Source organism: Pelodiscus sinensis, chromosome 8, assembly GCF_049634645.1.
Source record: "Pelodiscus sinensis isolate JC-2024 chromosome 8, ASM4963464v1, whole genome shotgun sequence".
Taxonomy (NCBI): domain Eukaryota; kingdom Metazoa; phylum Chordata; order Testudines; family Trionychidae; genus Pelodiscus; species Pelodiscus sinensis.
The window spans coordinates 36,363,063-36,384,797 of NC_134718.1; the positions used below are offsets into that span (position 1 = coordinate 36,363,063).

Genomic DNA, 21,735 nt, shown 5'->3' on the forward strand with positions numbered 1-21,735 from the left:
TGACAAACCCTTACCCAAGATTGCTCCCCAGAACTCCAATGGAGCCATTACTTTGTGAGTACCTGCGGAGGCAATGCACCAAGTTCCGGGGCATGGGCTTTATAACTTTTGACTTCAGTGAAATCACACCAGTCTAAAAGCGATATAAGAAACTATAGAATCAGGAACTACATATTTATATACTAATGCATATATGAAAGTGATTCCATATGTAATGCTTATTCTAGTATACAAACTGGAGGTCTGCTCAACTGAATATGAGGCATCTTCCATGCTACAGTTATTAAAGACCTGGAGATTTTATTTTTGATTTGTAAATTAAGACTTAAAAATTAGATCTATATATGGCCAACAACAGACAACACTTACACACTATACAGTATATAAATGTTAGTTTTTAATGGTGACCACTGTGATGTTGTACATAATAATACTTTATATTACTGTTCTTGCTTAAAATCCAGATATTAATTTACGTTTTATTTTTATTATTTTTCATTTACCTACCTAAAGTTGTCTTCACTGTTGAACCATGTAACGACAAGAATGATTAAAGGCTTAGAGAACATGACCTATGAAGCCAGGCTTCATGAACTGGGCTTGTTTAGTTTGGAAAAAAGAAGATTAAGGGGGGACATGATAGCAGTTTTCAAATATCTAAAAGGTTGTCACAAGGAGGAAGGAGAAAATTTGTTCCTCTTGGTTTCTGAGGACAGGACAAGGAGTAATGGGCTTAAAGTGCAGCAGGGGAGGTTTAGATTGGACATTAGGAAAAAATTCCTAACTGTCAGGGTGGTCAAATATTGGAATAAATTGCCAAGAGAGGTGGTGGAATCTCCCTCTCTGGAGATATTTAAGAACAGGTTGGATAGACATCTGTCAGGGATGGTGTAGACGGAGCTTGGTCCTGCCTTGAGGGCAGGGGGCTGGACTCGATGACCTCTTGAGGTCCCTTCCAGTCCTATTATTCTATGATTCTATGATTCTATGACTCTCGTTCAGTTATAAATCTTTCAAAAACTGATGATATAAATGGGATTCTTGGCAGATCTGTAAGAAAGCAGCACTGTCCCTTGCTTTTATAATTAAGTAGGCAGTTTGAATGACATCAATTTAATTAAACCACATAAATACCTTGGGATCCCACTTTGACTTCTTTTCTTTTCAATTGTTTTTTCTGCTGGATGGGATCATATTTACTCTTCCCTGAGCTGATTGAAATCTGTGTTTTGACATCCAATAGCCTTGTTTGGCTTTTCTCATGTCATCTTTTCTTTAGAATCTTGACTTCTATCATATCATGATCACTTCTCACAAATTGTCAACCTCTGTTTTTGCAACTAATGTATCCCTATTGGTCAAAGCCAGATCCAAAATGGATGACACTTAATTGTTTCCTCAGCTGTCTGAATCAGAAAGTTGTCCCCTACTCCTGCTAAGAAGTTACACAATACATTATATTTTTATGTATTAGTCTTCCTACAGATATCAGGAAAGTTTAAATCCCACATAAATATTAGTTCATGTGTGTTAGTTAATTTTGTTACCTACTTTGAGAATGCCTTATTTACTTCCCCCTCTTGCTGTAATGGTCTATAATAGACACCTCTGCACATTGTAACATCATTTCTAGTCTTTTCCCTCTTTATACTCTCATTAGGTCTGATGTTCACTTCTGTTTGAAATTTGGAGCAAGTGCTTACATTTTTGACATACAGCACAATCCTGTACATCCCAAAGAAACCTTCTGGGACACCTTATCTTACCTTATCAGACACATTGAAACATTATAGATCACTTTATTACTAAGGGTGAGATTGGTCCCCTTTTTTTATCTGTTCTATTATGTTCCCTATCCTATGCTGATCATAGTATCAGAATACCTTCCAGAAGTACATATTGGTCTTATGAAGTCCCCTCAGCTAAGGAAGTCAGAGCCTAAGAGCAGAGTCTCAAAAACCAGCCAAGAAATAATCTTCTAAGTAATCTCCATCTCCTAAGGAAATAACTGTAATTGTATTCTTACATTGCTTTGTCATGTTAGCATCCTTATACTATATTCTTGGATGAAGGAATCATTTGCAGGAGAAGAGTTTGAGACTTGCCATGAACTGTTAAAATATTTTCCATCTGCACCATTGCCAGCTGGAGTTCTTCCTCCTTTGCTTTCCTAAAGATTATATGTTTTCAAAGAACTGCAGGGTCTTTCGGTTGAAGTATTTCATGAGTCACTGATATCCTGTAGGCTATCCAGCTTAGAAGTGTGACTTATTCCCATCAACACTATTAAAAATAGCACTCTGTGACAGTTCCCATTGAAGATACGTGTATAAAACAAGCTTCGACCTTTTTCAAAAACCAGCTAAGAAAAAAATATAAAGCTGAGAGGGGGAATGAAAAGACATGCATTAGGCAAGGACACAATAATGTAAAAAAAATGTACCCCTCCTTCACTTATATTTTGCCCTCTTTTATTGGGCTTAGGACCATTCTACAAACTTACCTTATTTATGATATCTTCAGTAAAGGGGATGATAACCTAATTTGCCACTCCCAATCCACCTACTCTTTCTACTCTGCCATACAGCAGGATGGTTTTTCTTGGTGGCACCCTTGGAATGTTGAATGGCAGCTTCTCTGATCCCAAGGAGGTTATCTGGTGTATAACACTGAGGGTCACTACTTTCATTCATCAAGGATCTTTGAGAGGATGAAATGCATCTCTGTTGAATGTAAAGGTTTTGGATTGTCTCTTGGCCCTTATAGACTACGTCTACACCTCCGGTTTCCCAAAATAGCTATTCCACAAATTAAGAGCAAGCCCAGATAGAAATATAATGAGCTCACTATTCTGTGTAGACAGCACCAAATTTCAAAATAAGCTATTTGCCGTGTAGACGCACCCATACAACCTGAGTTTAGAAGAGGCTTCCCCAGCAACTAGCTGCACAATATAGATAGAGGAATCCTTTATGGAACTTGGAAATGAGTCATATGTGGCTCTTTCCCCAAAGAGGATTGTTCATTTTCTTCTGACTTCTGTGAAAGAAACTAATTGATTTCAAGATGGAACAGGAAATGTGTGGACAAGCCACCAGAGGCACATTTTGGGAACTGAGCGTTGTTCTGAGAATTTATGGGAAAGTCTCATAGAAATTAATAGAGATTTTCATGCCTTCTACAAAGTTTTGTAGGGTAGTTTTAAACCCTGTTGAGTAGATATCCTTTTCTATTCATTCTTTCAATGTTGAAAGTAATTTCTGTAGAAGCTACTGATTTTATCCCTATTAAATCTATGGGACTTTTGTTTGAAAGGAAATGACATTCATAAAAGGGAACCAGGTTGTATGAAGTACAAGTGACCCTCTACCCAGATTTGAAAATTTTCAAGAGCTGTTTTGAGATTTCAACATAGAACAAACTCAAACCCAGACTTAGTATAAACCAAGGCTAGTGAGTGGGCTGCATGAATGTCCCTTCTTCATCTCAGTGGGCCATAAGATTGTTGTAACCAAGATGGTCTCCTGGGATTGGGGCATGTTTCCTGACTGCACTTGCATACCTGTAATTTGTGGGGTGAACCAATATATTAAATGCAGAGGGAGAGTACAGGTGTCTGGGATAATGTTGTGTGCAGTCAGCATGCATCTCACTTCATGTTCCTTTGCTTTACATCACTCTAGTAATATTACTATGAAAAAAACCTACTTGAACGGAAAGCAGTAAAATGCCTCACAGACCACATATAGAACCCTCATGGGCTGCAGGTTGCCCACCTGGTAGGAATGGATTCACTGTGCATTGTGAATGCTTTTTGCAGCTCAGGTCATTTTTCAGATTTGTAACTGTTGTTGTTTTTTTCATTTTCAATAAGGTCCATCATTGCTGTATACGTGTTTTTTTATTTATTCATTTTTTTGTTCTATTTCTTTTGTTTTGTAGCTTGTTCCAGACGCCATTCCTGTAGGTACTGGGTGTTGAGTGTTTGAAATTATATTTTGGTTGGAATTGTGTGCTTTGGCTTTTTTTCCCTCCTTCATTTTTATTTCAATATAGTTAGGAAACTTTGGGACTATTTGTTGTTTAAAGAAGTGTGCCAGGAACACTTTAAGTACATTGGGCCATACCCTGCTATAAGTCCACTTAATTCACTAGTTTTAGTAGGCATATGTTACAACTGATGAATATATTCAGAAGATAAAAATATATCCTGCTACAAAATAGTCATTACTACAGGAAATAGTTAGGCATTGTTACTCATTTGATGAGTAATTAATAAGTAATCTAAATAGTGCCAACATAAAATATACAAGGTTTGTTCTGCATGCTTGAAATGATTCTTAGCTGCATGTTGTTAGTTTAGTGTTACGTGTGTTTCTTAATTGCTGGTTCTATCAGCTCTGCTCAGAACTTTGCAGACAATTTGATAGTGAGAACCTTGAATACCCACCATAGAAGTCAAGAATCATAGTGCTAGTATTCAGATCTTAAAAAATGTGGATATAGTTATAACAGTCATCACAAAAGTGACATAGAGTGTGCCATAATGTAGTCTGTCTCAGTGTCTCCCATATCAAATCTGCTCAATTTATCTGTCAAAAAGATGGGGGGGTTTCCTTACATCAAGCATAACATATTATCAGAATTTACCTGACAGCTTTTACTAATGATGGATGAGACTTCAGAGAATGCTAAGTTGCATTATAATAATTATAGTTTTTGTGGAGAAGTATGTCTCTTTGAGATGAAAGTTCTAGGGCTCGTCTACACTGGCCCCTTTTCTGGAAGGGGCATGTAAATTTCATGAGTCGTAGTAGGGAAATGCGCGGGGGATTTAAATATCCCCCGCGGCATTTAAATAAAAATGTCCGCCGCTTTTTTCCGGCTTTTAGAAAAGCCGGAAAAGAGCGTCTACACTGGCCCCGATCCTCCGGAAAAAGCGCCCTTTTCTGGAGGCTCTTATTCCTACTTCAAAGTATAAGAGCCTCCGGAAAAGGGCGCTTTTTCCGGAGGTTCGGGGCCAGTGTAGACGCTCTTTTCCGGCTTTTCTAAAAGCCGGAAAAAAGCGGCGGACATTTTTATTTAAATGCCGCGGGGGATATTTAAATCCCCCGCGCATTTCCCTACTACGACTCATGAAATTTACATGCCCCTTCCGGAAAAGGGGCCAGTGTAGACGTAGCCCTAATGTTTGTGATGAATAGAGATGTGTCTTTAGCATAGAAATAAGCATCCAGTTTCCATTGATGGACACCCCAAAATATAATAGAAAACTAAAGGGTCATAATCAGGGCCATCCTTAGGATTTATGAAATCCTAGGCTGTATTATTAAACTGGTGCCCATGTGCCTGATGGCAGCTGGAAGGAGGGAGGAAGGGAGGAGGATGAATTTTTAGAGATGTGATTATATAATCTTCAGCAACACACTAATGAAATATTATAAAGCAAATTTAGGGTAATGGGTCCTGTAGGCTAACACAGTAATTTCAGAAACTGAAAGTATATACTTGGTATTGGCAAATGCCTGTTAAATGGCTTCATTATCACTTGAATGGATCTTTTATAGGTTCAGTGTTCTAATAGGTCTGGCAGGCTTTTTCATTTTTCAGTTAACTAGATCCCCTCTGTAGAATGTGAAGCCATGGATCAGGGATGGGAAGGTGAACATTAAGGCCCAATGGTGCCCCAAATTTTTGGGTTCCCTAAGCAGCTGCATATTCTACATATGGGTAAGGGCAGCCCTGGTCATAATGGAACTCAGGGAATCCCAGGTGACTGTATGTTCAAACAGAGTCATCAAGAAAGTTAAACTAATCTGGTTCAGAACTGTGTGGAAAGCAGGAACCATATTAGACAGATTTGGCTAGAAGGCCATACAATCTTGAGGAATTGCTTGTGTGAAATAAAGTTAAGTGGAAAGGTACAAAAAATTAAATTGGAATGAACATTCACAGAGTTGTAAACAAATCCTTTAGTTGAAACAAGTTTTTCTCAAATCCATACCATATACAGACCTAAAAATGGCTTGGAAATTCTGAAAATAGAGTTTTGTGAATAGTCATTGCTACCACTTCTCCTGCAAAGATCATAATGGACTCTTTTTTTTCTCTTTCTTTGGACTGTTAATGGCAAAAAGACTTTTAATGTTACTGTCAGCTGTCATAGTTACAGTGTTTCTTTAAGTAACAGAAAACCATTCATTTGTAGCACTTCTTGCACTTAGTTTTTAGCACCAAAAGTGGTTTCCTAGTTGTAGTACTTAAATACTATAATCTTTATCTTCCAAAGCTCATGCATCAGTGTCCTAGAGTACTTTGGACCGCACAATTCAATCTTTTATGTTTTTTAATTTTTGGCCCTATTCTGTGTTTGCAACCATTTATTAAAATATTATATTTTTAGGGCTTTTCAGGTTGTTGAAATGTTTCAGTTATGCCTGCTAGGCCATGAGAACCTTAAGACTTTTCACTTGAAGTAATTTTTTTTATTCCTAAATCTTTCTGCAGTTAATAAGCTAAGAGTAGAAGAAAGTAACTGATCTGTAGAAAAGATGTTCATGAATAGAGTTAATGGTATAGTTTGCGTAAATATTCTTATAACAAAAGCAATGCTCTCAGAAAAGTAATATGACACCTTGTGACTTTGTCGTAACTGTGTGGCCATATATTGGTCTGACTTTGCCTACAGGACTCTTTGTGAGATGAGAGTATAAAAGCCATAACAAGTTTAAGCTTCATGTTTCCTTTTAGTGACACACAAATATACAGTTTGCACCTTTTTCCATTAGGTGTTAGGAAATGGTGAAAGGATTATGTTATTTTCAAGTATTTTACTTTGTTGTGTGGGGTATAGGGACAGGACCTCAAAATGCATTCTTTTTGAAGCCAAAGAAGCATTTTCAAGCAACTGGATTTGGTGAAGATGATGATATTTGAGCAATAATGTTGCTTTGACCTTCTCTCCCTTAGTCAGTGCCCTTTTGCACAATTTTTGTGTGACTAACTTCATATCAATGTTCTGTTTTGATCAGTCATATATAGCTATTGTCATATTCTGTCTTTACCTACTTCTAGAAATTAACTCAGATAACCAATAGCCATGTTGAATAACAGCACGGATAGTGTGTCCCAAATTTAAGAAACACTTAGGTTCCAGTCAGATGATATAAAAAATAGGCAGACATGGCATCTAGCAGCTTGAGGATCAGGGATCCACAACATGATTTAGAGTCCCCTTTGCAGCTTCCTATAGACCCGCCCAGCCTCAGGCTACAGTAATTGCTAAAGAGTCAGTCCACAGTTTCTGGCCATTAGACATCATATCTCTGTGTTATTTTTGACAGGGAGTATAGTCTTCTGTGAATGTGTCACATAGCACTTTTAGTCTGTCCCTCTTTCAGACAGGTGGTGTCCTTTCTGTACCTGTATGTACCTCTTCTTTGGAAAGGGTTGTTTATTGCTTCTCCTCACACAATTGAAATACACACGATCTACTAAAGCTATGTAAAGGAAGACAAACTAGCTGAGTTCTAGGTCAGTCATTTAGTATGCCTTTTTAAACTTCCACGTACCTTTTGGTACATACAAGAAAACTTGTATCTACCTAACCTCCTAAACTTCATAGGATGAGTATGAAAATCTTTCCAGACCAGACATTTTAGAGAAGTCTTGAGCACTTAAAACACATAACACATGTTTACTAAAAATATTATTTCAAATCAAACTACAATATATTTAGATTCTGAGGGTTATTTTCATTTGTGGTCATAATAATAATCATTTTTGCCTATGTTTTTCTTTGGATATACAAGGAAATGCAGTACGGGGTTTGTGCAACAACCAGATACTAATCTTTGGCATGTAATAGACATTGTTCATGTGAACTATTTTGTTGCTGTATTTAGCAAATGGAAAGATTTCTCCAGATATGCTCTGAGGACAAATACTATCAAACCAAGTATAGGATCTTTATCTTGATAAGTAAGAATTATCTGTTTAAAACTCAAAATAGTATCACCCTATTTTGGTAGGTTTTCTTTTATTTTGTTTTTAAAACATTGTTTGGAGTTGTCACTATATTTCTTAATTTCTTTTCAAATGCTTTTTTTCAGAGTATTGTATTTTAAAAAGGGACTAATGAAAGCAATTCAGGTGTTTTGCTGTTTCTCACTCTCACTAATGTCACTGTGCATTGTAAACTCTTTCAGGCAGGGACCACAAAGGGATTGTGATCGTTAACTAAGGCTCATAAGCACTGCAGTAATACAAATTAAAAATATACTTAATTCTGCTATAATGCTTGTATGTTTTTGTCAATATTTACATGTATATATTGACTATTAACACTTTTTCTTTCTCTTTGAAGACAAAGGATCCACAGCTCCATATTTTCCTAAATGATTATAATACAATTTTCACTGTGACTCAGACTGGTATTACCCGCTACCTCACCTTACTCCAACCAGTTGATAGAGAGCGCCAGCAGTTATACACCTTCTCGGTAAGCACTATTTTTTCAGGAACACACTGCCCAGATAGGATAATCTCTCTCTATATATAAAAAAGTGTTTCCTGCTAGAGGATAGAATGTTCCTGCCAGGCAACAGAATGACATAATCACATCATCAGCATCAACAGACTGTCTCAGCGAAGCAAAAGTGGACAGAGAGTTGGGGTTAGGTGAGCATAGCAAGCAGAGGGCACATCCCCCTAGTTATTTTTAACGTTGAAAAAGCAATGTGATATGAGAGAGAGGAAATAAAACAGCCTAAATTTTTGACTAGATTGTCCTCTGCATCTGGTTTCTCTCTTTCTCTCTGTCTCTCTCTCTCTCATATTAATGTCCATTTAGAGAAGAGGAATAATTTAGGGCTATACCATTACTTTATACTTTGTCCACAATAAGATACAGTGTGTAGCTGCACCACCTAGAACAGGCCAGAGAATGAATTCTGATTCAGAGTTGCTCTCTTTCTTTTTTTTCCCTGGATCTGAATGAAGGAGGAGTAGGTTAGTTCATCCTTTTTAATGAAACAGCTTTCTCTCATTTCTCCAGACACCTCACTGGTAGGTTAAAAAAAGTTGAAGGTAGGATTCTTCCTACTCTCCACTACTATGTCACCTCACTTCCCTCTTGCTGTCACTGCGGAGGCATAAATGTGTGAGAAATTTCGGAAATTATAGTGTGTATTTTCAACCCATTTTGCAAGATACCAAGCGCCTCTTGGAAGGTGTTGAATTATTTGAATCCCCATTGATTTCAATGGGAGCTTACGGAATATGGTTATTTGAAGGTTTGGATCCAAAATGAGTTCATTTTCAAATGCTGATTTCCTTTCCACATCTTCCTCATGCTGACTGAGTTCCTGGTTTGATGGTTTAACTATTAATAATATCCTTAATTTTGACCAATAAACAATATCAATAATATCCATTTTATGAAACAGAGTTTTGTGCTGTAGCAATATATTTAGTTTCAAACCAGTCCAGTTCTGGTGTAAGCAGAGAATAAGAAGCTATACCCCACAATGACAAAAAAAAGAGTGACAGAGAAGAACATATACACACTTCAATAATCTATGAGCATAATTCACCTATTTAATTAATTGATATAAGCCCTGTCAAGTATTATCAGCTCCAGAGTTTCTGAGATATACTCTACCTCTGAGCTTTCTTAGGAAAACTTTGGACAACATTAAGGCTTCAACAATTGCTCCTTTCCTTTTGCCTGATGATACGTTGAGGTATTTTGTGCCACTTGTTGTGGCAGAGCAATATAGTAACTGGCTCTGTATCTACTGGGATGCTCCTTGGATCAGATGGACCCCCCAGCAGAGGAGTTACAGTGAATTTCTGGTCCCTTTGGGTTGCCTGAGCAATGCAAAGAGAGCACAGAAAATGTAAGAATCTGCCACCCTATTTAATAAAGAACACAGGATGAGAATGTAATTGGGCTAGGACTTAGGAAATCTGAGTTTAGTTCTTGGCTTTACCAGGGACTTTCTATTTGATCAGGGGCAAATCACTTATTACTTTGTGTGTCAAATCTCTTTCTCTAAAATAATTCTTCCTTTTCCTTTTCCTTATCCTTTGTCATGCCTATTCATATTCTGTTATTTTTTGAGACATGGATTGTCTGTCTCAGTGGTTCTCAACAAGGGTTATATGTACCTCTATGGGTTCACAGAAAGTCTTCTGGGAGTACATCAACTCATCTAGATATTTGCATAGTTTTACAGCAGGCTACATAAAAAGCACCAGGAAATGAAAATTTCATACAGACAGTAACTTGTTTATACTGCTGTATATACTCTATATTGAAATTATAAGTACAATATGTATATTCTAGTTGATTTATTTTATAATTATATGGTAAAATAGAAAGTAAGCCATTTTTCAGTAATAGTGTGATCTGACACTTTTGTATTTTTATATGTAATTTTGTAAGCCAGTGTTTTTTAAGTGTCATGAAACTTGGGGGATGTGAGACAAATCAGCCTCCTGAAGGGGGTATTGTCATCTGGGAAAATAAAGAGAGCCACTGGTCTAATTTGTGAGTGTACTGGTCCTAGCACAATGCAGATGCAGGTTCCATTAGGCCTTATGGCACTCCAGTAAAATGACTAAGAAATTATAATAAACATCACCAGTTTATTTAAGATTATTTCATAAAGTTTGGGGTAATTCTCAGCAAGTCATTGGGGGAAAATTATTGAACAGGCACTGAAACTGAACTACCCTCTCTCTGCCAGAAATGATTCATCCAAGCCCAGGTAGAAAACAATGCCACGGTAAAGAGAATATGCTTTCAGTCCCATTGCCCGAGATGTACTTTTTCTCTGTGGAGGGGAGAAATGAGAGATTCTTCCTGATTACCATCATTGTCAGCCACATCCCTGTGCTCTTGCTGACACTGAGGAAACATGTAGAGGAGATTCAATATAAGTTAGGAAAATCTAGTGTGCAAGTAATATTAGTGATGTAAAATCCTGTTTAACCAGTTAACTGTTATGTTTAACCAGTTAACAGCTTAAACAGGCAGGCAGGGGGCCAAATGGCCTGGAGCAGCTCCCCACCATGGGAAGGTGCTTCTTCACCCAAGCTGGTCCCTTCACAGGTGGGGGCTGATCTGGCCTCCACAGGTGTCAGGCAGGGGGTTGCTCAACTCTGGCTGGGCTTCCAATTAACTCCAAGGGTAATGCTTACCAGATAACTATTGACATCCCTAGTTGGTACAACCCAGTTTTAGGATTCTAAGTGTCTTTTGGAAGGTGCTAAATTCCTTCAATTACCATTGGTCTCCATGGGTATGTCTACACAGCAACATTATTTAAACATTATTTTAAAATAACCAGTGTTATTTTGAAATAACTTAGTCCGCGTCTACACAGCAGGCAGTTATTTCAAAATAATGTTGAAATACTGTCAAGCTGGAAGACTTCTTACTCTGACTCCTGTAACCCTCATTGTATGAGGACTAAGGGAAAGCACAGGAAGAGTGCTCTTTTTTGAAATAAGTGCTATGTAAATGTTCCCAATTTCAAAATAAGCTATGCAATTGATGTAGCTCAATGTGCATAGGTTATTTTGAGTTAAGTCCTGTTGTGTTAAATGCACTCCAGGGGAGATAAAGATTCTCAGGTTGTTGCAGGTTTGGCCCCAAAATGAGATTATTTGAAAATGTTGGATTAACAGATAGAGGTCTCTCACATTACAGGTCCTCTGTCATTGCAGAGGATATATTTATATTATCCTTTGTGTTTCATTATTCAGTGCATTATTGCTTTCTTTCTGGCAACGGCTATATTTTCAGCTTACTTCCCATTCTATCATCATAGGGGTAATCTAGTAAAACAAGTATACAGATTTTTTCTAATAGGTGCCAACACATGCTAGATTGAATACAAAAAGACAAAATTCATTTTATTTTTAGTTGCATTTATCTTAATTCTACCCTATATTTTCCTGTATTCTTTTACCTTTGAAGATTACAGCTTCTGATGGTGTACAGGAGAGTACTGCAGTTATGGTCAATATCCTTGTTATTGATGCAAATGATAACTCACCAACCTTCTCCAACATATCATATAATGTGAAGATTTACACAGACATGAGGCCTGGGGAAAGCATTATAAAGGTAACTTCATGCATTTTATCTAGCTTTGTTTAGCAACTCTTTGCTAGCAATATGCAGTTTCAAAGTTAATATTAATAGCAAGTATGCTGAAAACAGGTAAAAAGTAAATGTGCGTTTTTCGCTATTTAAATAATTGCAGTTCATTTAAAAAAATTAACAATGATGAACTTCAAAAACTTTGTTGCTTAGTATATTTTAAATAATACACCAAAAATTCAGCTGCTTATCTGTCATTTCATCAAAACTTTTGGTTTAGAAATGTCATTCAAATATTATCCTAAGCTTTCCAGCTTCTGATGAGATGTGAATTGTGACAAAAGCAACTGTTCTATTGCATGTTGATAACTGAACATGTAATCTCAAATAAAACCTGTATGTCATTAGGCACATTATTATGAATAATCCTAAATATTTCTACTTGCCTTTTAATATTGCCTGTTCTGTTCATTCCCCCTGGGGCACCTGGCCATTGTTCACTTAAGAAGACAGGTTACTGGGCTAGATGGACTGTTGGTCTGACCCAGTATGGCTGTTGTTAGTCTTTAAAGTACTACCAGACTATTTGTTGTTTTTTACATCCTCGATGAGTAATGAAAGTCAAGTATAGAAATAATCATTTTTATAGTAGTGTACTATTAGACCCAAGAAATGTGATTTATAAGAACAGAGAAGAAAGTATTGTTTATTGTTTAAAACTTATACATGCCACTTTAAATAGTGAGTAAAGACAGTGGATGAAATCTTGGCCCTATTAAAATCAATGGCAAAACTCCAACTGAGGACAGTGGGCCCAGAATGTATCCATGGTCTTTGCCCCTAAACACTTGCTTTTTAAATGAATCACAAGACAAAAATATGCTGGGTTGAGACCAATAGGCGGAGAGAATGGAGAAGGTGGTAAACTTGTTTTTAGTAAATATAATTGTTAGTTGAATTCATAAGGGAGGGAATGTGGTTTAAGTAGTAGAGTAAATGTCAAATAATGTTTTCCTTGATCTACACTGACTCGCTATATATACATGGTAAAGTCATCTGGCGTTGCTGTGTATTAGTTTTCCCATCTGTATAGTACCTAACTTATGTGGTTCTGTGAGGCTTAAAGAGCAGGTCACATTGTAAATTTCCATGTTAATTGTTACTTTCTATGATTTCCATATCAGATATGTTCAGTTTACAAATTTTTAAAAATTCTAGATTTTTTTCTCAAAGCAAGTTCTGCAAACTTACTGTAGGATGATAGAATCCAGCTTAATTATTTCATGTCATAATCACAGTTATACAGCATAAATGAGTCAAGGATTTCATCCTTAGTGTTTAATTGCCATTCACAAGGACTTTTAGTTTTAATTATGCTTCCAGTGACTTTTTGGAATCCCATTAATTCAACTGCATGGGACATAAGGACTGCTTACATTAAGGAAATGTAAATCAATGCAACCCCCTAATGTAGATGAATTACAACAGTGCAAGACAGCTATTAGAACATAAAAATGGACAGATTAGGTCAGACCAAAGGTCAATATCCTGTCTTCTGACAGTGGCCAATGCCAGGTGCCTTAGAAGATATGAACAGAAGATCAAATGTCATCCATTCCTAGCTTCTGACAAACAGGCTGAGGACACCATTCCATTCCATCCTGGCTAATAGTTATGACCTGTCCTCCATGAATTGATCCTGGTTTTTGTTAACCCTGTTAAAGTCCCAGTCTTCACAATAGCCTCTGGCAAGGAGTTCCACAGCTTGACTCTGCATTGTGTGAAAAAATGCTTTCTTTTGTTTGTTTTAAACCTGCTACTTCTTAATTGCATTTGCGGTATGTCTAGACTACATGCCTCTGCCGACAGAGGCATGTAAATAAGACATACCAACATAGTCAATGAAGCGGGGATTTAAATATCCCCAGCTTCATTAGAATAAAAATGGCTGCCATGTTGTGCCGGCTCAGCTGTTTGTCAGCACAAAGCGGCAGTCAAGATGGGGATCGGTCACCAAGGAAAGCCTTTGTCAACCAATCCCTTATGCCTCGTGAAACGATGTTTACATTCTCTGTCTTATTCTCAATTCCTTCCTTAATGATACCCAATATCCTATTTGCTTTTTTTTACTGCCGCTGAACATTGAGTGGATGTTTTCATAGAACTATTCACAATGACTCCAAGATCTCTCTCTCTCTCTCTCTTAGTAGTAATAGCTAATTTAGTCCCCATTATTTTATATGTATAGTTGAGATTATTTTTCCAATATGTGCTAATGTACATTTATCAACATTAAAATTGATTTGCCATTTGAAACTTATGCTGCTGTTTACTGCCATTTGCTATTTGAAACTTTACTTCTGCTGTTCCTTTTCTCTACTAATTCATGGGTGTTAGGGGGTTGACCCCTGTCCAGGGTTGACCCCCCCCCCCCTTTGGGGTTGTCCCTCTTACCAGTCGTTGCAACCACCCCTGCCTGCTGCCGTTTTTATTAGCCCTGGGCCAATATCTAGGTTACCCAGTGCGTCCGGGTGATCACCGGAAGGAAAGGGGGACCTGGATCCTCCCTCTCTCCAGGTCCAGCCTAGGACCCTAAGAGCAGGTGTGACTGACATGCGGGTTCCAGCTGCCCACCTGACTCCTGCCCTCCTCCCCTTAGAGCCAGGCATCCTCCCTTTTAAAATGGTGCCCTCTTCCCGGGACGCTGGCACATGCGCTTCTCGGCTCCTCTCCCCCGATGCGCCGGCCAGGGGAATCCCTGCGCCTGCGCAGGTGGCGGCCGCTGAACAGGCGTGGCAAAGCTGCTTGCGCGCTTCAGCGCCAAGGCCCTGTGCCACTCGAGTGCGGGGCTTAACCCTTCAGCCCCCTCCCCCCCCTTAAGTCCTTTGCCTCTTCACCTTCCCCATCTCTTCCAGGTTCCTCCAATCTCGAAAAAAAATCTGTGTTGCTATGTTTACGGCCCGGTCTATGTGAAACCTCAACTGTAGGGTTGTAATGCCAAATACCATCTCGTTATTCTCGGGTTTAATTCTTTCATGGACTGCAACCATTTCAGGGGGGCATGGTCGGTTACTAATTTAAAAGTGTTCCTGAGCAGGTAGTACCCGAGGGTATGTCTTCACTGACACCCTAGTTCGAACTAGGCTAATGTAGGCATTTGAACTTGCAAATGAAGCCTGGGATTTAAATATCCCGGGCTTCATTTGCATGTTCCCAGGCGCCGCCATTTTAAAATGCCCATAGTTCGAACTACCTGCCCATGGCTACATGCGGTATGGACTAGGTAGTTTGAATTAAAACTCCTAATTAGAACTACCGTTATTCCTCCTGCAAGGAGGTTTAATGGTAGTTCAAATTAGGAGCTTTAATTTAAATCCCGGGCTTCATTTGCAAGTTCGAATGCCTACATTAGCCACCCTATTCAAACTAGGGTGGCAGTGTAGACATACCTGTGGGATTCTACAACCCATTTTACTGCTAGGGCCTCCTTTTCTATAGTGGCGTATGCCTTTTTGCAGGGGAACAGCTTCCAGCTCAAATATAATACCAGGTGTTCCTCGCCGTCTATTTCTTGTGCCAGGACTGCCCCTAGCCCTACTGCTGAGGCATCAGTCTGTATTATAAATTCTTTTGAGAAGTCCGGTTGTCTCAGCACCGGTGCTCTCATCAGCGTGGTTCTTAGTTTATGGAAGGCCTTTTCTCCCTGGTCTGACTTCGCAATCCTTTTAGGCTGTGATGCCCTCGTTAGATCGGTGAGGGGTCCTGCTATGGTTGCGAAATGAGGGATAAATCTACAGTAGTAGCCTGCTAAACCTAAAAATTGTCACACTTGCTTCTTGGTGGTCGGGAAGTTGTACTCGGCTAAGGCCTGCACCTTGTTTGTCAGTGGTCTCAGCTTCCCCCTCCCCATGGTGTACCCCAAGTACGTCACCTCCTATTGTTCTATGTGGCATTTGGCCGGGTTGGCTGTTAATCTGGCGTACCTTAGGGACTTTAATACCTCCCGGAGGTGTTGTACGTGCTCATCCCAGTCTTTGCTGTAGATGACGATATCATCGATGTAGGCTGCTGCGTATCCCCGATAGTCCCACAAAACTCGGTCCATCAATCTCTGGAAGGTCACAGCAGCCCCATGCAGTCTGAACAGCATTGTCTTAAACTGGAATAAACCAAACGGGCTGGAAAAGGCAGCCTTTTTCTTGGAAGCCGGTGTCAGGGGGATTTGCCAATACCCTATTGTTAAGTCCAGGGTTGACATGTATTGGGCTTGTCCCAACCTTTCTAGAAGTTCGTCCACCCGGGGCATTAGGTAAGCGTCAAACCGGGAGATCGCGTTTACTTTTCTAAAATCCACACAAAACCTGATTGCTCCACCTGAGTTTAGCACTAATATGATTGAGCTTCTCCACCCACTGTGGGATTCCTCAATCACCCCCAGGTGTAACATCTCCTGTACCTCTCTCCTCACTGTTTCCCACATTTTTCTGGGTAGTGGCCACACCGCATCGCATACCTTGCATCCCGGTGTTGTGGAGATATGGTGATATAGGACCTGGGTCTTTCCTGGTGATGTGGAGAGGGTGGAGGTGTAGTCCCGGGTGATTCTTCCCCCTTCTTCGCGCTGCACCATTGTCAGTCCTGCTCCCAGGGCCAGAGATGTCATGCTCCCCATTTCCCTGGTCCAAGGTCCGACTTCGGGTTCTTCCTGCTCCAGGACTATCATGAGGGCCTCACAGGGTTTCCATTTTTTTAATAGGTTTATGTGGAGCCCTTCTTCTTCCCCACTAACTGCACCTCATAATCTACTGGCCCTACCCTCCATATCACTTCGAAGCAGCCCTGCCACCTCGCTAGCAACTTTGACTCCCTTGTTGGTAATAAGAGGAGCACCCTATCTCTGGCTTCAAATTCCCTTAGTTTTGCACCCCGGTTATAGTATGCGGCCTGTCGGTCTTGGGCCTGTTGCATATTCCTTTTTGCAAAGTCCCCTAGCTGCTGTAACCGTTGGTGCAACTTTAGGACATAGTTTACTGTCCCCTATACCCAGGTCTCCTGCTCCTCCCAAGTTTCCCTAATGAGATCTAGGATCACTCGGGGTTGTCTCCCATACAACAACTCGAAGGGAGAGAACCCGGTCGAGGCCAGTGGGACCTCCCTTACGGCAAAGAGCAGGGCTGGCAGGGCCTTATCCCAGTCCTGCGGGACTTCCTCCGAAAACTGCTTTAACATATCCTTTAAGGTTCAATTGAATCTTTCAACTAACCCATCTGTTTGGGGGTGGTAGACCGAAGTTTGGAGGGTCTTTATCCTCAATAATTTTCACAATTCTTGTATTAATCTAGAGGTGACATTGGTCCCCTGGTCCGTCAAGATCTCTTTGGGGATCCCTACTCGGGAAAATATTTTGACCAATTCTCCCACTATCATCGCCACAGTGGTATTCCTTAGCAGGACTGCCTCCAGATAGTGAGTCGTGTAGTCGACCAGGACCATCATATACTGGAACCCAATTTTGGATTTCTCCAGGGGTGCTACAAGGTCCAGACCGACCCAATCGAAGGGAACGCACATGACCGGGAGGGGGACCAGAGGAGCCTTAGGGCTTAGCTGCAATCGGGTATGTTGGCAGGTGGGGCACGATTCACAGAAGTCCTGGACAGCCTTATATATCCCTGACTAAAAAAACCACCGCATGAGTCACTGTAGGGTCTTTTCTCGGCCCAGGTGCCTGGCCCAGGGGTTCGCATGAGCTAACTCTAAAACCTTATACTGATAATGGGCCGGCACCAATAGTTGTCTGACTACCTCCTATCCCTCTGTTTCTCATGTAACCCAGTAGAAACGGTCCCCTCATACCTCAAAATATGGTCCCATCTTGCTCGGGGGCAAGGTTTCTTCCTCTCCGTTGACTTGCTCCCAAGCTCGTATGAGGGATGTGTCGTCCCTTTGTTCCTGCAGGAAGTCTCGTCCCGTGACCCAGTCCAGCTCATTCTCCTCCCCTCGGTTTGTAGGATGCTCTGGAATGGTCCCGGCTGATACCAACACCTCGGCCGTCAGGGCGCCTCGGTTAGTTCCAGGACCGTAAGATCCGCTGGAACCCTGGCCAATCTCTCCCCAGAACCACTGGATACGCCAGCTTTGGAGCTAAGGCCACTTGGCAGATTCCTTCTTCCTCTTCATGCTAGATCCGCACCCAGGCCGTGAGGTACGGCTGGACATCCCTGTAAATGCATCGCACCCAAACTGTGGAACTGGCGGGCTCGGGACCAACTTGGCTCAGACCATGGTCTGGCTGCACCCTGAGTCCACCAATGCCTGCACCAGTACTCCCTCCACTTTCCTTGGAGTGATTACTATAGCTCCTGGGTCGGGAGATGGGTTACCGCCTTGGTGTACTCCCTGCCCAAAGGAGCAATCCATGAAGGGGCATTCCTGCTTGAAGTGCCCTTCCTGACTGCATTTGTAGCAGCAGTTCTGGGAGGTCCCTTCCTCCCAAGTGGACCCTCCTACTTCTCTGGCCCATGGCCCACTTTCTCCTGTTATCTCGGCGGGCCCCTTTTAAGTCCTCGGTGGGTCTCCTTGCTACCCCTCCAGCCCTGGCCCCACAGCACCTCTACTTCCCTTCCCCCTCTGCCAGGCCGCCCTCACCCACTGGCCCCTCGTTCTCCACGGGTATCCCTTTCCCCTCTCCCTGCTACTCCAAGGGGTTCGGCGGCTAGATAATTTTCCATTAGGGAGACTGCGTCGATTACTGTCTGGGGACATTGTTGACAAACCCATTGATGTGCTCCTGGGGGAAGAATCTGGAGGAACTGCTCTAGCACCACTATGTCTACTAGCTGGGTGCTATCCCTGTTGTCTGGCTCCAGCCAGCACCATCCCAATTCCCGCAATTTTTGGGCTACGGCCCACGGCCAATCCCCTGTAGGGTACTTCTCGTGCCGAAACCTTTGTCTATAGATCTCTGGGGTGACCCCAACCTGGTCTAGTATAGCTTTCTTCACTTTATAATACCTCAGCATATCCTGGGCCGCTAGGCTCCCGTAAGCCAGTTGCGCGGGCCCAGTAAGATTTGGGGCTAAGAGGGTGGCCCAGTGTTCTTCGGGCCAGCGGGCAGCCTGTGCTACCCTCTCAAAAGTTACAAGGTAGGCCTCCGGGTCATCCAACGGCTCCATCTTAGTTAGCCTTATCGGCAGTTGGGCCGTACCTGCCAGCCCCTCATTTCCTTCTACCAGGGCTGTAATGCTGGCCCTCCCTAAGCTGCCCCTTGCTGCACCCATCTTTCTTTTTTGCTCTACCAATTCTCTAACCAGCTGCTGCTGCTGTTCCTGCCCACAAAACATATTAGACAGGATCAGAAAGAAAAAACAGTTTCTTGCCATTTCAACCAGGAAGGACATTGTCTCAATGACTTAATTACCTGCATCCTGCTTCAAAGGCCTTTTAAGACTACACTTGAAAGGGAATCCTCTGAACTATCATTCATGCTTAAATTCGACACTTTACACTCAAGTTTGAATAAAGACTCTAATTATCTTACCCATTACAAAGAGAGCTTTCCCAATTATCACCTCTAATATCATTAGCTCACAGACAATTACCTCCTTCCCCATCCCCCTTCTGTTCTGAAATTTGATTTGTCCTTTGCATATGTGTTCACTTTTTTTTAATTGTATCCTTTGGTATATATGGTTGTGACAATTTTCTTCCGCTATTTGATCTGAGGAAGTGGGTCTGGCCCATGAAAGCTCATCATCTAATAAACCATCTTGTTAGTCTTTAAAGTGGTACATAGTCCTGTTTTTTGTTTCAGCTTATACTTCTCTTATTTCTGTTCAACTGTTTTTCTCACATCATCCTCATTTGGTGCATCAGGCCTTGCCTTTAACAATCCAGCAATGTTTAGTTTAGTATTCATCTGTTTTCCATGCAGTAACTCTGCAGGTGATCTTTGTGTTGTGGAATGTCGTATAGCCCTGTATGGTTGCAAGAAATCAGTAGTGAAGGTTATCCACGATCGCCCTTCCAGTTTATCCATTTGCAAACTCTCTTTCAAGCTTCTATTAAACCTTTCAATTTCCCCATTGTCTTGAGGGTAATACAGGGTTGATCTATGTAAAATGTCCTCTCTGCTAGAAAAGTTTCAAATTCCAGGGAAGTAAATTGACTACCATTATCTGAAACCAATTCTTTGGGGTTACCTTCCCTGCTAAAAACTGTAGAGAGGAACTTAATTACTGTAGCAGAAGAGATTTGCAATGTAAACGCTCCTTCAGACCATTTACTGAAATAGTCTATTAAAGTGATGGCATAATGACAGTCAATTGGAGCAGTATCAAAGGGAACTTCTATGTCAATCGCAACTTTTCCCCATGCAAAATCAGGAAGAGGAACAGGCTGTAATGGTGGGGTACATGTCACTGCTGTCTAATCATGCATTTGGCAAGTGACATTGGATTTTGTGATTGCTTCATTTTGGGAGTCCATCCCTGGCCACCAATACAGATCCTGTAGTCGTTGTTTTGTTCTGACAATTCCTTAATGAGTATTGTGTGCCAGGTGTATGTGTTTTGACCGTAATTCTTCTGGCACAAGTAGCTGCTGTGAACTTCGTGTCACACAGCCATCAAGCAAAGAAAGTTCATCCTGAACTCTAAAATAAGGCAGCAAAACTGGGTCAAGGTTTTTAGGCTTACTGGGCCATCTCTTTGTCAGAAATTCCCATAGCTTTTGTTGAATTGGACATGCTGAACAAGCAGCTTGGAATTGTTCTCTTGTAACTGTGGTAAGAGTGCTTGTAATAAGCGCAACTACTTCATCCTCATCCTCCAGTGGACCATCTGGTGAAGACAAAGGCAGGCGAGAAAGGCAATAAGCTATCACATTTTGGTTTCAGGTTTATATTCCAGTTCATAATTGAAAGAGAGTAGTCTTGCAAACCATCTAGGAATACAATTTCCTGATCTTCCCAGTCCTTTTGTGGTTAGCAATATTGTCAAAGATCTGTGGGCTGTGCACAACTTGAATGTGTGGCCTCACAGGTAAGTTCTCCATTTTTAGGTAGCCCAGACACAAGCAAGTGCTTTTTTTTCAACTGTAGAATATCTACTCTCAGCATCACTCAGTGTTCTTGAAACAAATGCAACAGTTCTCTCTGTGTTGTCCTCATGAAGTTGTGTGAAGACATCCTCAAGTCCATAATCAGAAGCATCAGTAATCACAATTGTGGGCAATGCAGGACTGAATAGTGCAAGTACTGAACTATGTACAATCAAGTCTTTCACAGTTTCCAAACCTGTGTGGAGGCAGGAAAAGGGAATAAGGGAATTTGTGTGCAGCCATCTTGGTCTTGTTAACAAGAGAGCAAAAGTCAGGCTAAGTCTGTGGCCTGACAATGCGAGATCTGTAATTAGCCGGTGCCTTTGCCCCTCGCCTCCATACAGAGATAAGGATAGAATGCTGACTCTGGCAGGGACCTTGAGATAACGAGCATCTGGGTGGAACTAAAATAACTGTTAGCCATTGGTGTTTGTAATGGGAAGGAGACTAATTGTTATTGTTATTATATTTAATAGACAGTATATAAACTGCTTCATAATTGCTTGTATTCGAAGATCTGCCTC

General features: G+C 40.9%; 1 protein-coding gene across 18 annotated transcripts in view; it reads left to right on the forward strand.

Annotated features, from left to right (window-relative positions):
- Positions 1-21,735, forward strand: part of PCDH15 (protocadherin related 15) — a 1,467,631-nt gene that overhangs the window by 1,089,207 nt on the left and 356,689 nt on the right. For all 18 annotated transcript variants that reach the window (XM_075935032.1, XM_075935037.1, XM_075935036.1 and 15 more), the window contains 2 exons: positions 8,366-8,500; positions 11,987-12,136. In XM_075935032.1, the coding sequence (XP_075791147.1) occupies positions 8,366-8,500; positions 11,987-12,136 (285 nt within the window). The remainder of the gene's footprint in view (positions 1-8,365; positions 8,501-11,986; positions 12,137-21,735) is intronic.